The 20,902-nt window shown below is 33.5% G+C and overlaps 1 protein-coding gene across 1 annotated transcript in view; it reads left to right on the top strand.

The window, feature by feature from the left end:
• The window catches only part of TMEM135 (transmembrane protein 135), a 235,060-nt gene that overhangs the window by 135,035 nt on the left and 79,123 nt on the right, over window positions 1–20,902 (top strand). Inside the window, exon 6 of the mRNA XM_025419361.3 lies at window positions 13,734–13,780. Within this exon, the coding sequence (XP_025275146.1) occupies window positions 13,734–13,780 (47 nt within the window). The remainder of the gene's footprint in view (window positions 1–13,733; window positions 13,781–20,902) is intronic.

The raw sequence follows: 20,902 nt of genomic DNA, 5'->3' as shown, positions 1-20,902 counted from the left end.
ATCTCTTTGTGATAAACTAGGTACTGCATCTGTCTTGCTGACTGGGGAGGGAAAAAAACAACACAGAAAATGAAGGTTTCTTAGTTACTCGACATAAGCTGAGAGGCCTTGATATATTGTTTCTTTGATGTAATAAGCCTAGGAAACTCAAAAGGAAAAATCTTATGTGTGAATTCAGTTTGGAAGAGATGATTGAAAAGTCTTCCACAGTTCATCTGATTCAGAATTCAAACACATTCTACACCCCCACCCTCGCCTTTTTTTTTTTTTTTTTGTAGAGGTAATGCTTACTATGTTGTGCTTTAAGATTTTTTATATGTTTATTGGGAAACAAGAAACAAACCAAAACAGCCCATTAGTTCTGAACCTTTCTGCCTGAAGAAATGGTAGTATGCAGAGAGGAATCAGCAGCTGGATAGAAATAGTGAGAACCAAGACAGATACGAGCAATGCCATGCCTAATCAAGGAAGGATTTTCTCAGATGAATACTGGAATGAGCATATACCCAAAGAATGGGAATAGAGTATACTATTTGGGAGAACTAAGTGATATTTTATTATACCAATTCATGAGTAAAATTACCCGTATGCTGTGTTTAAAACAAGAGTAAGGAGATTACATATCCTTTTACTTATTGTTGATGGCTGTTTTGAGGGGGGGAGGGGGATTATGCATTGGGATTGAGTTGGTTCTCAGTGGATACCTAAAATATATGGAACCCAGCTGGAGGGCAGCTATTGGCTTTTGGTCCACAGCACAATTTTGTTTGGTGAAGTAGTTAAGCGCTATCTTACTGGCCACCTTAGTATTGTAATAACCCTCTTTCTAAGGTCTTTCTTACCTTTATCAAATGATAAAAATCTGCATTGCTGTATTGGCATGTGCTATTTATATGTGGCCTTGCTACAACTTCTCTAAAATAATCTGGGTCCTCTTATTTATTTATTTTTGTAATATCTCTGAAGGAAAAACATAGTATTACCCTAAGCCTGTTTCTTATTTGAGGTTAATGGGGATACCACCATTTGGATGAAAATAACTAACCTGCTACAATTGTCTACTTAAAATAATGAGGTTTCGCTTAGGTGACCTGTCTACTTTGCCATGCTGAAAACACAATATTTTTTCAGCTTTAACTTTGCTCTGAATCCATCCATATAAAACCTTTCTCCTCCATGTGCTGAATGACACATGAGTTTTTCTGTATTGTTTTGTTCTGAATTGAAAAAGTAACATGTTTGTTAGTATTAGGATAAAGAATAGTCCCTTACATGGCTATGTAAACATACTGGAAAACTGGCTCATGTCACTTTTTTCATCTCACTTAATATATAAACATGGAAGGTTTCTTGATTTTCATTTTTTAATTGTAATATTTAAATTACCTATTTTGGAAATTGAAAAAGTATATTTTTTAAATTACCTATTTTGGAAATTGAAAAAGTATATTTTTTAGATGTGTTTTTCTTTTCTAGAATAAATATTTTGTATAAATTTTGAGGCTTATGGCATTTTCTTGTCATCTTTGCTTTTCTTAAATCTGGTTCATCAAGGAAACGGAGTTTTTTTCACACAAAGACTGTATATTAACTTACTATTTTATTTGCTGTGCATGAAAATAAGAGATGTTTCATAATTAAGTTGGATGAAATTTATGAAAGCTGTCATGCTTTAATGGGGGTTATTAAAGAAATCTTTACGAGAAATCCATGGCAGCTCCGGGGTATTGGAATCACACCTCGTTTCTAAACCTCTCTTGAACCCATAACTGTCTCTCTAAACATCTTCCCTGAAGTAGAGATCCCTACGTTGTAGGGCTATTTTGACTAGTTAAAAAAATAATATATTGGGAGCATTATGGGGATTATTCCTCCCATGGAAACACTGTAACCACTCAATAAACATTAATAAAATATTTTCTAGAGGCAGAGAAGTATAATTGAAAGTGTTGAATTTGAAATCAGAGTAGTCTTAGTTCAGCCACTAAATACTCTGTGATTTTAGGTGAGTAATTTATCTTCTGAGCCTACCTGCCTCATCTTTAAAATGGGAGTGAAAAAAACCTACCTTGAAGAGTCATTATTAGGATTAAAGATAGCATTTTAAAAATACCTTTTATAGTACCCGGCACTGTTAATCAGTAGCAGTTTGTTAATCTGTTTTATTCCTCTACTTTCCTCTTTATTCATGTTGTCTGGTCCTTTGGTGGTCTTGAGTTACCTTTACTAACTGCATCTGTGGTTTCCTTTGGCTTCCTTTTCGTAATTCTTTTCCTGTTTGTTTGGAATTGAATTTTTAATGACTTTTAATGACCAGTGAATTGACCATACAATAGAGAAATTGATAGGGGAAAAAAAAAAAAGCAGCAGCTGAATATCTTGATAACTTTAAAATATAAATCAGTGGCCAAACCCTTTCAATAAACTGCATTTCCTTTTCATGATCATAATTGAGATGCCAATAAAGTGTTGTGAGTGTATGATGATAATGTCTAATTGGTGTTTATAGTCCAGTTCAAAGAGTATATTTTCAGTGAATATTTTGTTCAGTGAATGAATTCATGTCTTGGCTTTTACCTGACCATTATATTAAAAAAAAATTTTTTTTAAATAAGCATTGAATGTTTCTATGTATAAACCTTCATCTTGTAATCTTTTAAATAGGTATTTAAAGCTATTTTTTAAAAAAAATCTGCTAGCATAATTAGCATTTTGTTATAAGGAATTAATTTGCAGGTTGTATTAGTTACTGTGTACTGAAATTTTTCATGGTGTATACTTTAAATTGTATCATTTCTGTGGGAAACAAAGTACAGTTCACTCACTTAACCATAAAAGGACAGAATATCATTTAGACTATACTTCCCAGTGGCTATCTAACGTAATTCTTTCACAACTGGAAAATTTCAAGGTTAATGTGTTGCCAGACTGTGTTTGCTGACCTTGAAGGTATTAAATCAAGAATAGTGAGCAGTGCAAGGCAGAGGCTAGGACCAAATTTTGGTCATATTTAGTGATATTTCTTATACTCGGCTCAGTCAGTGCAAATACTTTAATTTGCCTAGTATATACAGATATTCTGAGATTTGTCTCCTGGTATATTAGTGACAGTGTACTTTGAAATAATTTTATTGTGTGGTGAAAAAATTGATGTAGGGAATCATAGAATTTTGGAGTTTTGAAGAACCCTAGAAATTAACTTCTTTTAAAGATGAAAGTTAAGGTTTTAAAAATGGAAGTGATTTGATCAAGTTTTTAGTCTTAATCTGAAGACCTAATAAGACTTCTTGCTGACCTCTAGTCTGGCTTTTGTGACTCTAAGATTCCCTATAAGGTATTTTGTACTGTTCCTGTATTTCTTTTATCAAGGAAGGGAAATTTTTAAAAAATCAAAAACTGCCAATCTAAAACAAAGGGACAGATTAAAAAGATGGACTGTATGCTAAGTGAGATTTTAATTACATAAGAATCCTTAAAAATTATAAAGCAACACATAGCTATTTAACTTGAGAATAGCACTGTTTAAAATTATGCATTATCTAAAGCCAGTCAATTTTATGATAATGATGTGTTGTGTGTTCAAAGTTAAAATATATACATTGCAAATTAGGAAACACTCATTCATCCAAGAAAAGCCCTTTCTCCACGAGGCCATGCAATGATCTGTGTTTGCAGAAAAGTGAAAAAATACTTAGAATACTTAGAAGTTCAGCCTTTTAAAAATTGTATGAATGTGAGTATTATTTGTTTGAAAGATAGATTCCATAAACAGAATCCAACATCATTATCAAAAGCCTTATGTATTAAAAATCTATCCATATATGGCATTAGGTGAAATAAAGACTGTCCTTTGGGACTTTGTGTTCTAAGTAAGTTCTGGTGGAAATGTAAAAAAAGGTATATAGATGGCCAAAAGCATTGCTTAAATATGTTGACTAATTACAATAATAACATAATCATGTTTTGGTGAGTATCTCGTGAATGGTGAAGTATAAATATTTTGTCCTAGCGTATTGTATTGGAATGATTTGTTAATATGTCTGCATTTCCACTAGACTGACTTCATCAGGAAAACAGGTATTAAGTGTTATGTAGTTTTGTTTTCCTAATATACTGACAATATAGCAAGTACTGAATAAATATATAAATGAAGGTGAGAACCTGTGCTTCTTTATCTGTTCTTTTTCACTCAAAGATAGTGTGGGCTTCTGATCTTATGGAGCTTACCTCTCTTTTTCTCTCTTTTTTTGACTCTCTAAGTCACAAAGTGTTACAAACATATAGATACCAGATCAATTTTTGTGAATGGGTGAGTGGATATATGGCTAAAATATGAATAAATTATGCACGGGCAAGGGGAAGTTGATTGCTTCTTTTACGGAAACAGAAATGCAATTTCAGTATTTATTTGTGTAATGCAAGAAGGCTCAATGAATATGAGGGAATTGGGCTTGATGAGTAATGAGGGCCAGGCAGCAAAGGGCATTATTGTCTTTGGACACACTCAAGGAGTGACCAGGGACAAAGAACATCTAATCGAGTATGTTAAAGAAAAGCAGGAGAGCTCTGTGGTAGGAAGTAGTTAAATGCACCATCTGTTTAGGTCTCTAGTAGGCTCTAAAATGACTTCAGGATATGTGTTTTAACCATTTTGAGGCTTAAATGGTAAAAACAGCTTTCTTTTCCAGGACATGTTCACATAGGGCCATATTCACTTTTTTAGTATTTCTGGTTATTTTTAGGATTTTAAAGTATTCATATATTGTGATATTGTTTCTTTGTTAGAACCTTGAGAAGGATAGTTTTCATATAATTCCACATGCCATAGTGAGGAGAATAATAGTACAGTTTTGTTTTTTGTTGTTTTTTTTTCCGGAAAGTTTTGTAAGCTTGATAGCAGGAAGTTGTGTATTGTAAATCTATCACTTCCTAAAAAGGCATTCCAGAAAAAACTATTTTTCAGCTGAATGAACTTTACTGTCACATTATTTGTTATACTTTGTGTATACTCTTGGCTTAAAATGTTCTTTTGGCATTGGACATTGTGAGATTTCCTTTACATGATTACTTGATTAAACCATTCATATTCTTGGTGCAAATAGAGAATAATGAAATCAGTTTTATGTTTTCATATAACTATATGCAGTTTCAATAAACAAAAATGGTTTCTAACAAATCAACCATCCAAAAATAGGCAGAGGATATGAAAAAGAGGTAAACCAACTGACCAAAAGACAAACAAAAATGTTTATAAATCTGGGAAGCTCAGTTTCACTTTTAAGAAAAATGCAACTATAATATGAGCTATCACTTCTTTCATTCATCCAGATTGGCAAGGATAAACAGCTAGATAAAACACAAACTGGTATAGGAAGATAGGTAGTGTAAGGAAATAGGTGCTTTGATATATGGATGATGGGAATGCATCAAAATAAAAAATGCACCTAGCCCTAAATGCAGTGAATTCAGGTCTAAGAATTTACCTGAAGAGATATAAGTGCACATGTTTGCAGATACACTTTGGTATTCAGTATTTTCTGGCTCCATCAACTCTAAATATCTATTCATAGACTGTTTTAAAAAATGCCAGCATTTCCAAATGGGTGTCTGTGTATGTGTAAAATTAAAAAGGAAAGTAAAAAGAATGGCTTTATTAGGTATATATCTATATACAAATATAGACAGGATATCAGACATCTGGAATAGGAGAGAGCTTTCTTTTTATTGACAGGGTATCAGACATCTGGAATAGGAGAGAGCTTTCTTTTTATTGTATTTTTGTTTAGTTTGCAGTTTTGTTTTATTTTGTATATGCATTACTTGGTAAAAGTCATTCTGAATAATTTTTGACATGTAATGTACATGCTATAAAATTTGCCAGTTTAAAGTGTTAATTGTGTGAGTTTTAGTGTATTTAAGAGTTCTGCATCAATCCATACAACCTAATTATAGAAACTTTTCATCACCTCCAGAAGAAACTTTGCACCATTAGCAAACAGTTGCTATCACACCTCACTTCCCTAGCTCTAGACATCCATTACTCTACTTTCTGTAAATAGATTTGTCTATTTTGGAATTCATATGAATGGTATCATGCAACATGTGGTCATTTCAGTTAAATGTTTTTGAGGTTCAACCATGTTAACATGCACTACATTGCTTTTTGAGTTAAAAAAAATGTTAAAAAAAATTAAAGTGAAAAAAAATTGCAAAATTCCTTACCCTTTTTAGGTATATTGTGAAATGGTTGTAAAATGGAAGAGAATTACAGAGAAATTATTTCTTGTGAATAGTTACTATTTATTGAGCATCTTTGATATACTAGTATCTCTTTAGGCTTTCTGTATGTTATCTAATTTAATCCTTCCAATATATGTAATAGATGTATTATTTCCATAAATGAGTAAATTAAATAGTGTGATTACAAATTTTCTGTCAATTTACACATAAAAGTGTAAAGTATAAAAATAAATGTATACAGATACCTACTTTATAGCCACAGTTAGAATATTTTAAGTGCTACATAGCATCACCACAATGCACAGTGAAAATACCAGTCACTAGCCAGACAGTTCTAATAGAATTTTTTGCAATTATGGAGGTAATTCTGTTTCTGTCCTGTCTGTTACAGTATCCACAACCACATGTGGCTATTAATTATGTGAAATATGACTAGTGTGAGTGAGAAACTGAATTTTAATATTATTTAATTGTAAATTATTTATTTATTTATTTTTAATTGTAAATAATTTAAATTAAACTATCCTCTGCTTCTGTCCTTGACATAGTAACAGCTACCAGTTGATCAGGGTCATCTTTACTCCTATAGTTGAAACAACCGAAATCCGTGCAACACATGAAACAATGGTTTCATGGTCCTGGACATTAGGCACCAAAGGGCAGAGGTCCCTGAGAGCTGGAAAGAAATAAAATATGCCCTATGAAACTCCCTACTGCTTATGAGAGTTTCTAGGCTTGCATCAAAGTGGAGGCATTCAGACAAAGTCAAGGACATAAAACGAAACAATACTGGACAGAATTCACAGAACATAAGACTAGACAGTAAAGTGCTTAGTTGCTTACTGATTAGGGCATATACCTGAGGGATATGCCCCAGGCCAAAGAAAGAACAACCTGAAAGGATTGGAGGTCCTTACTTGAGTGCTTGGCTTTCAGAAAGCAGCAATATAGTATCTTGTTTCTACTAGCCAGACTGGAAAATCTCAAGATTTGTGTGGTATTAGGTAAAGTACACATAAGTATCTTCTCTCAATTATGGAGAGTAATTGTCTCTAAATTGAGCACTACTCTACTCCCTCCTAAAATATCTTAAGAGCAAGTCCCTAAATGATCAAACAGTTTCCAAATAATTGTGTCCCAGAACAAAGCTCAAGAAGATTAATGAGAATACAAAAATACCCAGCACTCACTGAGGTTAAGTTCAGTATGTCTGATATCCAATAAAAATACCAGGCATGCAGTAAGAAACAAAATTTGACCTGTAATGACACAATAAATATGTCAATTAATACCTATCCCAAACTGACAAAGCTTTTAGAGTTAGTAGGCAAAGACATTAAAAAGAGTTATTATGGGCAGTCTGGGTGGCTTAGTGGTTTAGCACTGGCTTCAGCCCAGGGTGTGATCCTGGAGACCCGGGATTGAGTCCCACGTCAGGCTCCCTGAATGAAGCCTGTTTCTCCCTCTGCCTGTGTCTCTGCCCGCCCCCCACCTGTGTCTCTCATGAATGAATAAGTAAAATCTTAAAAAAAAGTTATTATAACTTAATTCCATAGTTCTAAAAAGTTAGAGACACGGAAAATAGGGGGAAAATCTAAATCAAACTTATAGCGATGATAATTACAATATGTAAGATGGAAAATTTACTGAATGACACTAATGACACATGCTGCAGAAGAAAATATTGGTGAACTTGGAGATGTAACAACCCAAAATAAAACACAAAGATTTTTTTTTCTTAAAAAAAGGAGAACCTTTGTTGTGGGACAACTTCAGGGGACCTACTGGATATTAATTTGAGTTCTAAGGAAGAAAAGGGAGGAAAAAAAATATTGATGTAATTATGACTGAAAAAATTTCAAATTTGGTGAAATTGTAACCCCACCAGTCCAAGAAATTTAATGAAACTGTAATAGAAGAAACATGTAGAAGACTACTCCAAGACACATCATAATCAAATTGTAAGAAGATATTAAAGTGACATTTGTTGAGCCAACTACTAAAATAAAATGATCTGTCAACCTAGAAATCTACACCCTGCAAAACTATCTTTCAAAACAAAGGAAATTATTTTAGATCTACATTTTTAAAGAGAAAATGTTAAAATATAGTCATTTTATGATGTAGATTAAAATATGATAGATGATGAAATAGCACAAAGGTCAGAGTAGGAATGGAAGTATAAAAGTTCTATATTATATGTTAAGTGATATAATATCCCTTGAATGGAGACTGTATCAATTTAAAGATCTATGCTATAAGCCCTAAAATGAACACTATAATAAGCCAACAAAGGAGAGAAAATGGAATCATAAAAAATAATTAATTCAGAAAAGGCAAGAAAAGGACACAAATGAGAAACAATAGAAAAATAAATACCAGGATAGATTTAATTGTGAACTTACCAATAGTCATGCTAAATATGAACACTCAATGCCAATGAAGAGATTTTCAGATAGGATAAAAAATGAGAAACAACAAGATGCCTACATGTAATGAACTTGTAATATAAAGACCCAATTAATTAAAAGTAAGAAAAAAAAAGGATAACTAATAGTATTAAAGGAAATCTGTAATTACTATGAGACAGAATTCAGACCAAAGAATATTATCAGAGATAAGATAATTTCATCATGATAAAGTGGACATAATTCTAAATGTTTATATTCCTAAAAACAAAACTTCAAAATACATCAAGGAAAAACTGATAAAACTGCAGGGAGAGATTGTAGAGACAATTCCACAATTATAGCAGGACATTTTGGTAACTTTTCTCAGTAATTGAACAAGCAGACAAATCATTAAGGATACAGAAGATTTGAACGACTCTTGTCAACCAACTTGACCTAATTGATACATATAGATTATTTCTCCCAGCAACAGTTCAATGCGCATTCTTTTAAAATGCACATTGAGGAGGTTGGTGTACCTGGTTGATCTCAACATTGTGAGTTAGAGCCCCATGTTGAATGTAGGGATTACTATAAAAAAATACTCATTGATATTTACCTCATATATAGAATATATTCTGATATGTTCTGGGACATAAGATAAATCCTGATAAATTTAGAAATAATCAGGTCATATAAAGTATTTTGTGACCATAATGGAATCAAATAAGAAGTCAGTAAAAATAGAAAGGTCACTGAAAATCCCCAAATATTTGGAAACTAAATAACATACTTCTAACTAAGTCATGGATCACAGAAGTAAGCAAAAGCAAAATTAGGAATTATTTCGAATGAATAAAAAGGAATAACTACCTTATCAAAATTAGCAGGATACATGTACAGCAGATATTAGGGAAATATTAATAGCATTATATACCTATATTAAAGAAAAAAAATCTAGATCAATGGTCTAAATTTCTGTCTTTAAGAAAATTGAAAAACAAAAGCAAATGAAATCCAAAACAAAGAGAAAAAAGAACTAATAAAGATCAAATTGAAATCAATGAGATAGAAAAATGATAGAGGAAATTAATGAAACCACAAGTTTGTTCTTTGATAAAATCAATGCAGCTAATATATCAATACTCAGACTGATCAAGAAAATAAGATACAAACTACTAATATTGGGAATGAGAGGTAACATCACTACAGGTTTTACAGGTACAAAGATGATAAAATGCTATTAAGTTTTTGGTGTGATGAATGTGTTTGTTATCTTGATTATGATGATTTTATAGGGATCTCCATTCAAGGGATATTATACCACCCTATTATACACTCTTGTGTCAACATTTACAAAATTAAATATGTTAATTTTACATCAATAAAGCTATTAAAAAATTTCACTAGCCACATGTGAACTGTAGCTATACAACTGGACTGTGGAGCAGTATCTGTAAGCTCCTTGAGGGTCAAAATTGTATTTAAATATTCTTATATAGAGCAGCTGTAGAGTAGCTAATTTGATCAATATTTGTTTAATGAAGGAAATGCAATATACAACTAGTAGGGTAAGCATGGATCACCTACCTTCTCATATTAGTTTACTGAGATGAAAAACTATAGAGGTCTAAGTTCCTTTTAGCTTTAAATTCTGTAATTTGAAACACAGAAAATTTTCTTTATTTCACTACAGATTTACATTTATTTGGAAAAGCATTTTTTTTGGAAGTCAAGATGTTTAGTAAATTAGCACATTTAATTTAGAAAACTTTGAAGCACTATGTCACTAAAAATTCAAGCTTTAGCATCTTTGACACAATACTGAACACTTTTCATAATAAAAATCAGAACCTTTTCAGTGGTTCTGTTGATTTAATCCCCATGCTTATCTCCCATTTCCTCAGTGTCTGTAAAGTCTCTGCATCCTTGACCAAGGATGTTTTGTATAAAACAGCAACCCCCATTTTCCTGCATTTATTTTGTTATCCTGCTTTGTTTTTCACCAAAACTGCTCTTACTAACTGATACGCTTTTTTTTACCTAACTAAAAGATAACTTTCATTAGGGTGAGGACTTTGTCCATCTTGTGTACTGTTGTAAGTTGAAGGATAGTGTGTGGCTTATAATAGGAATTCAGTAAATATCTGTTAAATGAATTTATCAATTGTACATTAATATCCTTTAGATTCCCCCCTCTCCCCATACAGATTTTCATCTCTTGAATCTGTACTGTATAAAAAAGTGAACTCCAGGGGCTCCTGGGTGGCTCAGTCAGTACAGTGTCTGCCTTCAGCTCAGGTCATAATCCCAGGGTCATGGGATCTAGCCCTGCCTCAGGGAGGAGCCTGCTTCTTCCTCCTACTCTTCCTCCTCCTCTCTGTGTCTCTCATGAATAAATAAATAAAATATTTTTTTAAAAAAGAAGGATTTTATATACTTTACATAAAGAAAAATATTTTCTGTATTTTCTCTATAATAAAAATAAAAATATTTGTTTTGTAGTAATTGATACTTATTTTCTTTAGGTTTATAGGTTTATAGATTTCTGAGCCATTCCAGTTAGGCTTATAGTACTTATCTTTAGCCAAGGTGGCAAATCTTTGTTTTTTTTTTTTTTTTTTTAAACTACTCTTTGTTTTTTTTTTTTGTTTTTTTTTTTAATTTATTTATTCATGATAGTCACACGGAGAGAGAGAGAGAGGCAGAGACACAGGCAGAGGGAGAAGCAGGCTCCATGCACCGGGAGCCTGACGTGGGATTCGATCCTGGGTCTCCAGGATCGCCCTGGGCCAAAGGCAGGCGCCAAAGCGCTGCGCCACCCAGGGATCCCAAGGTGGCAAATCTTTGAACTGTAATTTGTAATAGCAAAACTATTATACTTTCCTTAAGTTGACTAGAAATTATTTGTATTGTATTCATTTTTGTTGTACTTTGTGGTCACCCCTTTTACAGTTAAAGATTATTCATTTGTCTATGAGAGGCCATTGACTATCATGTTTAGTTTACACTGTTGTTAACATAAGAATACATTTTACAACTTGTTTTTCAGTGACTTTTTAAAAAAATATTATTTATTTATTTATTCATGAAAGACACACACAGAGAGAGAGAGAGAGAGAGAGAGAGAGAGGCAGAGACACAGGCAGAGGGAGAAGCAGGCTCCATGCAGGGAGCCCGACATGGGACTTGATCCCGGGACTCCAGGATCACGCTCTGGGCCAAAGGCAGGTGCTCAACGGCTGAGCCGCCCAGGGATTCCCTCAGTGAGTTTTTTTTAAAGATTTTATTTATTTATCCATGAGAGACACGGAGAGCGAGGCAGAGACATAGAGGAAGAAGCAGGCTCCCTGTGGGGAGCTCGATGTGGGACTTCATCCCAGGATCCTGGGATCAGGACCTGAGCCGAAGGCAGACACTCAACCACTGAGCCACCCAGGTGTCCCTGTTTTTCAGTGATTTGAAACAACTTATGGAGCTCTACTTTGTTGGCATAACTTAGCTTTTGGTCAGGACTTGGATTCTGGATTCTTTCCATATACACACATTTTTTTTTTTTTTTTTTTTTTTTTTTTTAAAGAGAGAGAATAGGGAGGAAGGGGCAGTGGGAGAAGGAGAGAGAAAGAATCTTAAGCAGGCTCCAAGCCTGGTATGGAAAAGGACACAGGGCTTGATTTTACAACTCTAGGATCATGACCTGGGCCAAAATCAAGTCAGATGCTTAACTGAATGCGCCACCCAGGTGCCCCTCTATATACATACACCTTACTTTGTTTTGTTTAGTGTGATGTGATTAAAAGTTGAGCTTTTAAATTTAGGTTTACCATGCTAGAGGAATTTTTCTTATAGCTAGTCTATATCCTACAAAGGATGATTATATTTTTAGGAGTCTTTCTTATTGATGAGAATTGGTTGACAACTGAATTGTATTTTACATTTGAAAAAGTCTGGTCATCTTGGTATAACAGTTAATACAGTTATCATTTATTTGCTAACTTCATTACATAAAAGCCATTGTCTCTCTTCTTAAGTTACTTGCTTTTCCAGGCATTCTTCGAGATAAATAAAAAAATTTGTTGTCCTGTTTTGAACCATGTTACCCTTCTACCCAGTCTATATACATATATACATATTATAATATATAAACATATTGTATAATGTATATAATTTTGTTTATCTGTGTGTGTATATAGACTCATTATTGCTTTATATGGTTTATTTGAAAGGTAGAGAATATGATACCTGAATACTAGTTTTGCACATCTTTAAGTTGTTTTAGGCATGAGACACCTGGGCAGCTCAGTCAGTTAAGTGTCTGCCTTGGTCTCAGGTCATGATCCCAGGGTTCTGGGATCCAGCGCCATTTTGGGCCCCCTCTTAGCAGGAAGTCTGCTTCTCCCTTTCCCTGTGCTCCTCCCCTTACTTGTGCTCTCTTTCTTGCTTACTCTCTCAAATAAATAAAATCTTTTAAAAAAATAGTTTCAGGCACAATATTTAATATGGGTGTTTTGCTTTTATAAGACACAAATGGTACAGCGACATAGATGAAGAGATTATAATGCGGAGTGAAATAAGTCAGTCAGAAATACCATATAATTTCACTCACCTGTGAGATTTAAGAAACAAAACAAAGGGAAAAAAAGAGGAGAGACAAACTAAGAGACTCTTTTTAAAAAAGATTTTATTTATTTATTTGACAGAGGGAGAGCACAAGCAGAGGGAGCAGCAGGCAGAGGGAGAGGGAGAACCGATGACGTGGGGACTCAATCCCAGGACTCTGAGATTATGGCCTGAGCTGAAGGTAGACGCTCAACAGACTGAACCACCCAGGCACCCAAGAAACAGACCCTTAAGTATAGAGAACAGACTGATGGTTGGTACCAGAGGAGAGGTGGGTAAGAGATGGGTAAATAGGTGAGGGGATTAAGGAGTACAGTTGTCATGTTGAGTGCCAGGTGATATATGGAATTGATGAATCATCTCATACTCTTAAAAGTAAGATAACACTGTATGGTAACTATACTAGAATTAAAATTTAAAAAGAAAGACACACAAATGATGTTAGTGTTCTTTTGCAAGTAATATATTTTCTCCTTGTTGTAGGTCCTTTTGTTCTGCATCACAGCTGCCATGTACATGTTCTTTTTCAGGTATGTCCGGTTATACATATTTATTTTAATAGAGAAATTAGTGTTCCTTTGTGGTTTTTTTTAAATCAGCTATGTAACTAAAGTTCCCTAAATAATTATTTCTCACAAGTGGCATGAGGTTTTGTTTTTGTTTTTTTGTTTTCCTTACAGTGGTTAGAGATAAATCACTGCTTCTTAGTGAATAGAGAGAGGGAAAGAAGATTTGTTTTTTTCACATTCTACATACAGGTTCATCTTTGAGAGCTGAATGTATAAATTAATAGTCTCAAATACTGATAAGAGAATTTTTGTTTTTTGTGGACCTGATTTTAGATAGTCTTCACTCTCCTCATCAAACAGTCAACATTTTAAATTTAAATAAGAAAAAAGTGATGGTAGGGCTTAATCTAAATCTTCTGCAAGGGTAACCTATACCGTGTTTATCACTTGTCTTTAAAATATTAAATTAGTCCCTAATGTCAAGAGTTGGATTTCTCGTTGACACTGAAACTGTGAGGCCTGTGGAGGAGTGTTAGGATGGCTCAAGACTGCAAGGCCAGTGAAAAGGATACTGTCATTCTATAACCATAACAGTACAACAATGGGATTTTTGATTGGGAAGAGTCTACTCCTTCGTAACTGTTATTGATACCAGCAATTCCCATTTATTTCACTCTTATTTCATTAACTTGAATAGACTTTTTCTTGATTTTTCTGGATATAGGCAGAATTCAACCACAGCAGGAAGGACCAAACTTCTAAAGTTAAAATTTGTACTTGATTGACAAAAGTTACAGATTTTAATAAGAAATATTTGGTAGATATCTTTACTTTTTTCTCTTTACTTAAGTAAGACAATTCAACTTCTCAGAATTTTAAAACAACTAATTTCCTGTCAGAACATCCTAATAAATATTTGATAAGCACAAAAATATGATTTTAACTTATTATGACTTTATCAAAAATTTTACATGCACATTTAAAATGATGCTGCTTGCTATTATTCTTGTAGAGGGACAGCCAGACCATTAAAAGGGAAAAATGGATCATATTTCAAGGTGGGGAGAACTTGATGTGCAAAAACGATTGGTAATGGGTACATAATATTTTTTGTCAATTATTAGTGACTGAAAAGTCATTGCAGCTCTCTGAGGGTCTTTGTGAAATTGAACTCTTTCTTGTATTTTAACAATTTAGGTGTGAGAGGAATTAGGGACAATGACTATAATCAATTTCCAAAATTGTATATTATATTCAGATACATTATTGGGACAGTTTTGCAAAGAATTCACATGGTTGATCTTTATGTCTGTCTAGTCTTAAGGTAAAACATATCCGGTGGGGAAAATAGGAAATAGATAAGAACTTAGAAACCTATCTTCTGTTGACCGGCACAGGAAAAAATACAATATCAAGTAAATTTTCTTTTTGGGAAAATTCCTAAAGGAACAGATAGATGGTTAAATGCAGCAGTCCCCAGTATGACACTTAAAGATAGCATATTTGACCAACAATTAGCATTTCTTGGTTGTCAGTTTTTGAGGTTTAAAAAACAAATTGTATGTTGAATATAGTGATAATGCCCAAGTTTTAGCTTGGTCCTCAGAAATTGTACTTTGAAAACTGCTGCCATCAATGTAGTATTTTTGGTGTAGAAAGAAAATCAGTCCTATAAATATGTATTTTGGTGTAGAGCTATGAAACCTTTTCCTGTTTCAGTCACAAAGTCTAGGTTAAAAACAACAATTTAAAATACTTTCCAGAAGGCTCAATACAAGGTTTTAGTGCCAAGATAAACATTTTTCGTTTTCTGAGGAAAGGGGTTGTTTTCTCCTAAAAGAAGCACTATCACCAAATTCCTAGTGTTCTTGGCAGAAGTTAGTTTGAATAACTCAACAAAAGGGGTTTGGCAAATGGTAAAATAAAACCATTTATAAAGTACTACAATCAAAACAATGTTACATGTTTGTCTGAAGTCTGGCTTGTGTTTGAAATGAACGAACAACACTGTACATAGCAGTTAATGAGTGTAGTTGCATTAAAATATTTTATTCTTAAAATTCAGTTTTATATACAGATATTTGAGGTCACTTTTCATTTGTTAACAATTTTACTTCTAATTGTAAAAAATTAGTTAATATCAAATGATATTGTCCCCAGGCCTCCATTTATATCTTCCTTTGAGAAGAGAGGATAAGGGAATCATTTTGTTAGAAATTAATCAACTTGTGTTTTTATGCTAACTATAGAGAAAAATGTGCCAATTTAATTATCTAGAGAAGGAACTTGAATAAGTAGTTCCATAATTATTTTCTAAAAGTGACATGCAGGATGTAATGGTTATAGTATGATTTCACTTAAAAAGCAATGCCGTGTTCTTAGTACCAAAATGATGGCTATTAAAATGTGTAATGAAAACATCTTACTTTTGAATAGTTCTTTTGTTATATTTTAACAGGTACGTTTTTTTTCCACATGCATTTTCACATAGTGATCTTGACTTTTAATTTGTACACTAGAAATAAGGATTACATTCAGATGGAATCCTGAGAAAACTTTAGAGGCTTGGGTTGAGGGAAGGTAGTATGTGAAGAGAGTTCTAGCTTTGTTCTAGTTTTTAACCAATTGGCATCCATCCATCCACATGTCTGTTGATACCACCATATGCTGAGTATTCTGTTAGGAACCTGAGGTATAATATTTTGAAGATATTTTCAAAGAAGTCTTTCTGTACAACCCCAGTGGGCATTCTTCATAATGATCCTGCTTTCATTGTTCAATCATCTTATTATTTTGTATGTTGTTGTCATAACTTTGTTTTAGAGCATATCTGTCACTATGAAGCAGAAGTCATGGTTGAAATTGCATAGAATATTTTGTATCATGCATACCTTTAAAGCACTTTTTTTTAAACTTCCAAATGTGTATTTATGAGTAAAGCAACTTGTTTTTTTTTTAAGTCAAGAATTATTATAGTTGTTGTTTCAGATTCATTAGAATCTTTCCAACAGTCATGTGGAGAGAAGAAATGAGTTTCTTTTGAACCATTAGCTCTTTGTTGTTTTAACTGAAAAGCAAAGGAAAGAATCAACAACAACACAAACAGCATGCCAAAACTATTACACATTAATTCTGCTCACAAAAAACAATGAATCATGCTACACATTTAAACTATTTATTGGTTTTATTTTCAACATTAGATATCTGTATATGAAGAACACATAAATTAGAAAAATGAAATAATTCAGCTTCACTTTAAATAACTTAATTTAAAATAGTATCATAAAGCATATCATGATAACTTTGATCCCATCCTGGTGAGTACCTAGCTAGAAATTCTTTCCATCTGCCTTTGCAAAGCCAGCAACAAATCCAAGTTTGTTTAAACATGTAGTTTGAGAGGCTCAGACTTGTTGTCATAGCAGATAATCTATGGACTGTGTATGACTTATTCACGATAGACATATCTTAATCTGCTATAAACATTGAAAAACATTGCATTTTTATTTAGAAACCAGTGCAGGGAAGCCCGGGTGGATCAGTGGTTTAGCGCCACCCAGGGCGTAATCCTGGAGATCCGGGATCAAGTCCCGCATCAGACTCCCTGCTTCTCCCTCTGTGTCTCTGCCTCTCTCTCTCTCTCTGTGTCTCTTTCATGAATAAATAAATAAAATATTTTAAAAAAATCCAGTGCAAATTAAGTTGATTGTTATTGTGTTTAAAACATTATTTAAAAACAGTATTGATGCCTGCCATCGATGAATTCTAGTCAACTCTCTGTGAAGGTACAAATAATAAACTGTCATTTGTCTCAAGATATGGATATATTTTGTTTTTAAGAAAATGACACTATTTATTGGCTATCTGCAGTTTTTTAGTGAAAGACATTTGTGATTTTCCTTGAATTTTCTAATATAAATATAGCCTAGTACCTTTGAAGTAACTTTAACAGCAGGTAAAGAACTTTTGATTTGGGTCTTTCAGTCATTACTGATTTTAACAAAAGCCTTTTAACTATCAATTAAGTTCTACTGTTTTGAAGTACTGTATAAACCTACACAAAAATATAGTCTAGAAAATTATATATGGCATTTGAACTATTAAAGTGTTACTTCAGGATTAGAAGAATTTGCCCTAAATAATGAGATTTGTATTTTGAAGAGATTTCTTCCAGCAAAGTAGAGAGTAAATTGGAGGTTGGGGGGGGGGTGCATAATGGCAGGTAAGGTAGGATACTATTGCAGTTACCCTGGAAGGAAATGGTGGGAAGCGTGACTGAAGGTTATTTTATGATAATGACATGGTGAAGAGTGGATCTATCTGAGTTATAAGAATTGATGCTTGGATGAAGAAGAGAGAAACACTGGAAATTAGAAAATTAGCAATTTAGAAAATGTGTGGAAATTGAGTACAGGTTTTGCAAATACTGAAGTTGAAGTGCATTTGAGACACACACATTGAGAAATATAAATGTCCCTTGGGTACTTGGAGATGAGATAAATAAAGCTATGCTTGGTTGTCACACCAACTGGTTGAGTACAGACAAATTATACAACTTCTGTATACTCAGTTTATTTCTTTATTAAAAAGTATAAATCATTATATGTGCCTCATAGATTGGGCTCTGGTGATTAAATTAGACACAGTGTCTTTCAAACTTTTTTGACTGTGATCCAAAATAGGAACTAAATTTTATATTGTGAATACATACACACATAAATTTTCCAGAATAATACTTAACCTATGGGATACATTTGGATATTTTTAATTCTAATTTATTTTATTTATTTAAAAAGCTGCTTTGAACCACTAATGAGTAATAACAGCATTTCAAAAAAACACTGAGCTAATACATGTGAGCACCTAGTGTGGTGATTATTGCTTTAGCAGAAGTTAGAGTTACGAGTAGTGACTATTGACTATAAACTAGGAAGGAAAATTAATTAAACTGGAGGATTTCAAGAATGAGGGCATTATCTTTAGTATTAATGCTGCAAATATATTCATTAAGGTAAGGGCTAAGAAATGTTCATTTGCTCTACAACCTGGTGGTCAGTGGTAACCAGCTAGAGAAATTTTTGTTGAGTTGGATTAGTAGATTGAGAAATGTGACATGATGTTTGTTTTAAAAAATATGTAATTAAATTTGTCAATCTTTTTTATAAGGTTGGGAAAAAATTTTAATGCAGAAAACTGTGAACTGAGCATTTCTGTAATGCAGAAAACTGAAATTCTGTAAGCAGAATTAGTACAATAAACTCAAGAAGTTTAAGAGGAGAAAGGGCAAGTTGTTACAGGAGTAAGGTTTTCTTTTGGATTCCTTCTTAGTTTATTATTTTTTTAGACAAGAGAGACTAGACTATGAGAAAGTTTAAGTGAGTTAAAGAAGGTTGCACAAGCAGGAGAGATTGGGAAAGAGAAGAAAAATTGTCTAAAATGCAGTCCAAAATGTCATAGCTACATAGATAGCTAGATTGTTAAACCTATTTGTCTGAGAGAGATCATGTTAATGATTAGGGTGAAATCGAAGTTCTGTTTGAATGCCTTGAACATACGGTTTAAATGGAAGAGGACTGATATATAGAAGATGTAGTAAATAGAACAATCTTAGGCCTTTGGCTTTCTAAATTCATTGTCATTAAAATGTTAATGAACTTTTTTTTTCCCCAAAGATTTTATTTATTCATGAGAATACACAGAGAGGAGAGAGAGAGAGAGAGAGAGGCAGAGACACAGGCAGAGGGAGAAGCAGGCTCCATACAGGGAGCCTGACATGGGACTCAATCCCAGGTCTCCAGGATCACGCCCTGGGCTGAAGGCGGCACTAAACCGCTGAGCCACCTGGGCTGCCCTGTTAATGAACTTGTTAATAGAAATTGACGTGGGCTTGGGAGACCAGTATTCCTTAGAAGATATATGCAGGTGAATTGAGGTACTTCCATAATTGGCACCTAAACTAGTGAGCTTACCAAGCATATAAAATCTGCCCTATGCAAAGATAAAGTATAGAGATCTTTAGGACTGTTGCTTTCCTCAGAGCAAGTGTAAAAAGTGAGAAAACCTAAGTTCAACATCTTATAAATCACTTTCTCTGACAATGCAGAGCTTATGATCAAGTTGGATGTCTGTAATCTGACTTTCTTTTTTTGGGAGAAGAAATTAGTCTGCCCATGTGGTGAACATACTCCATCTATCGATGGAAGTTGTGGCAAATCTGCTTTCACTTGTTGCCTGTCAGCTTTTGATATTGAGCCTCGATAAATTGCTCAAAATTTTATATCGAATATAAGTGTTTATTTTTAGTAGAAAGCAAAGAGAAATATTGTTTGGAGAAATCCTGTCAACTTAAAATTTGACTTCTTACAGACTTAATGGGACTCAGTCACATTAGAAGTGGTCAGTTGTTTTTGCAGTTTTATTTTCAAGAAGAAAAATGGCATTTTTGGGTGGTTTTCCTACTGTAAATATTTTATTTTTACTGATGTCAAAGTTCGAGAAGTGCTGACATCCACACGTTGCTAAATAAGTAAAAAGTTTGCACCATTAACATGCTGCTGGTGTAGGCTTGTTTTAGTCCCATAGTAGTTCTGAGGTTCCACTGGATATTGGAGCCCCTTTGTGAATCAAGGAGGCAGTTTGCAGTTAAAATAAAGGATAAATTGTAATTACATTTATCTGTTTTTGTACAAAGAACCTGATGTGCACTTCTGACTAAAATTGTTAAAAATAATTTTAACTTCTGTTAGCACTGTTCACTTAAATTAAGTTGGTACTATAAAGTTCTATTTCTTTTGAATCTGTAAGGTACGATCTAACAAGAATTTAATAGTAGTAATAGCTATGTCCTGAACAAGAAGTCATTTGTTCCAAGTTCTACAGTTGCATTTATTTTATTGACAGAATAGTTCTTTTTTAAAATTTTGTTTATTTATTTAAAGATTTTGCTAGTCCATCCATTGAAGACTTTATTTATTTGAGAATGAGAGTGCACAAGCAGGGGGAAGGGCAAAGGGAGCAGCAGTGATGAGGGTTTTGAGAGGTGATTAGATCACGAGGCCTGAGTCCTCGTGAGTAGAATGATTGCCCTTATAGAAAGGGCTCACGAGAGCTCCCATGCTTCTTGTGCCCTATGAGGTTACAGTG

Source organism: Canis lupus, chromosome 21 (assembly GCF_003254725.2).
Source record: "Canis lupus dingo isolate Sandy chromosome 21, ASM325472v2, whole genome shotgun sequence".
Taxonomy (NCBI): Eukaryota; Metazoa; Chordata; class Mammalia; order Carnivora; family Canidae; genus Canis; species Canis lupus.
The sequence above is the reverse complement of the archived record's forward strand: the minus strand, read 5'-3'. Positions and strand labels throughout refer to the sequence as shown.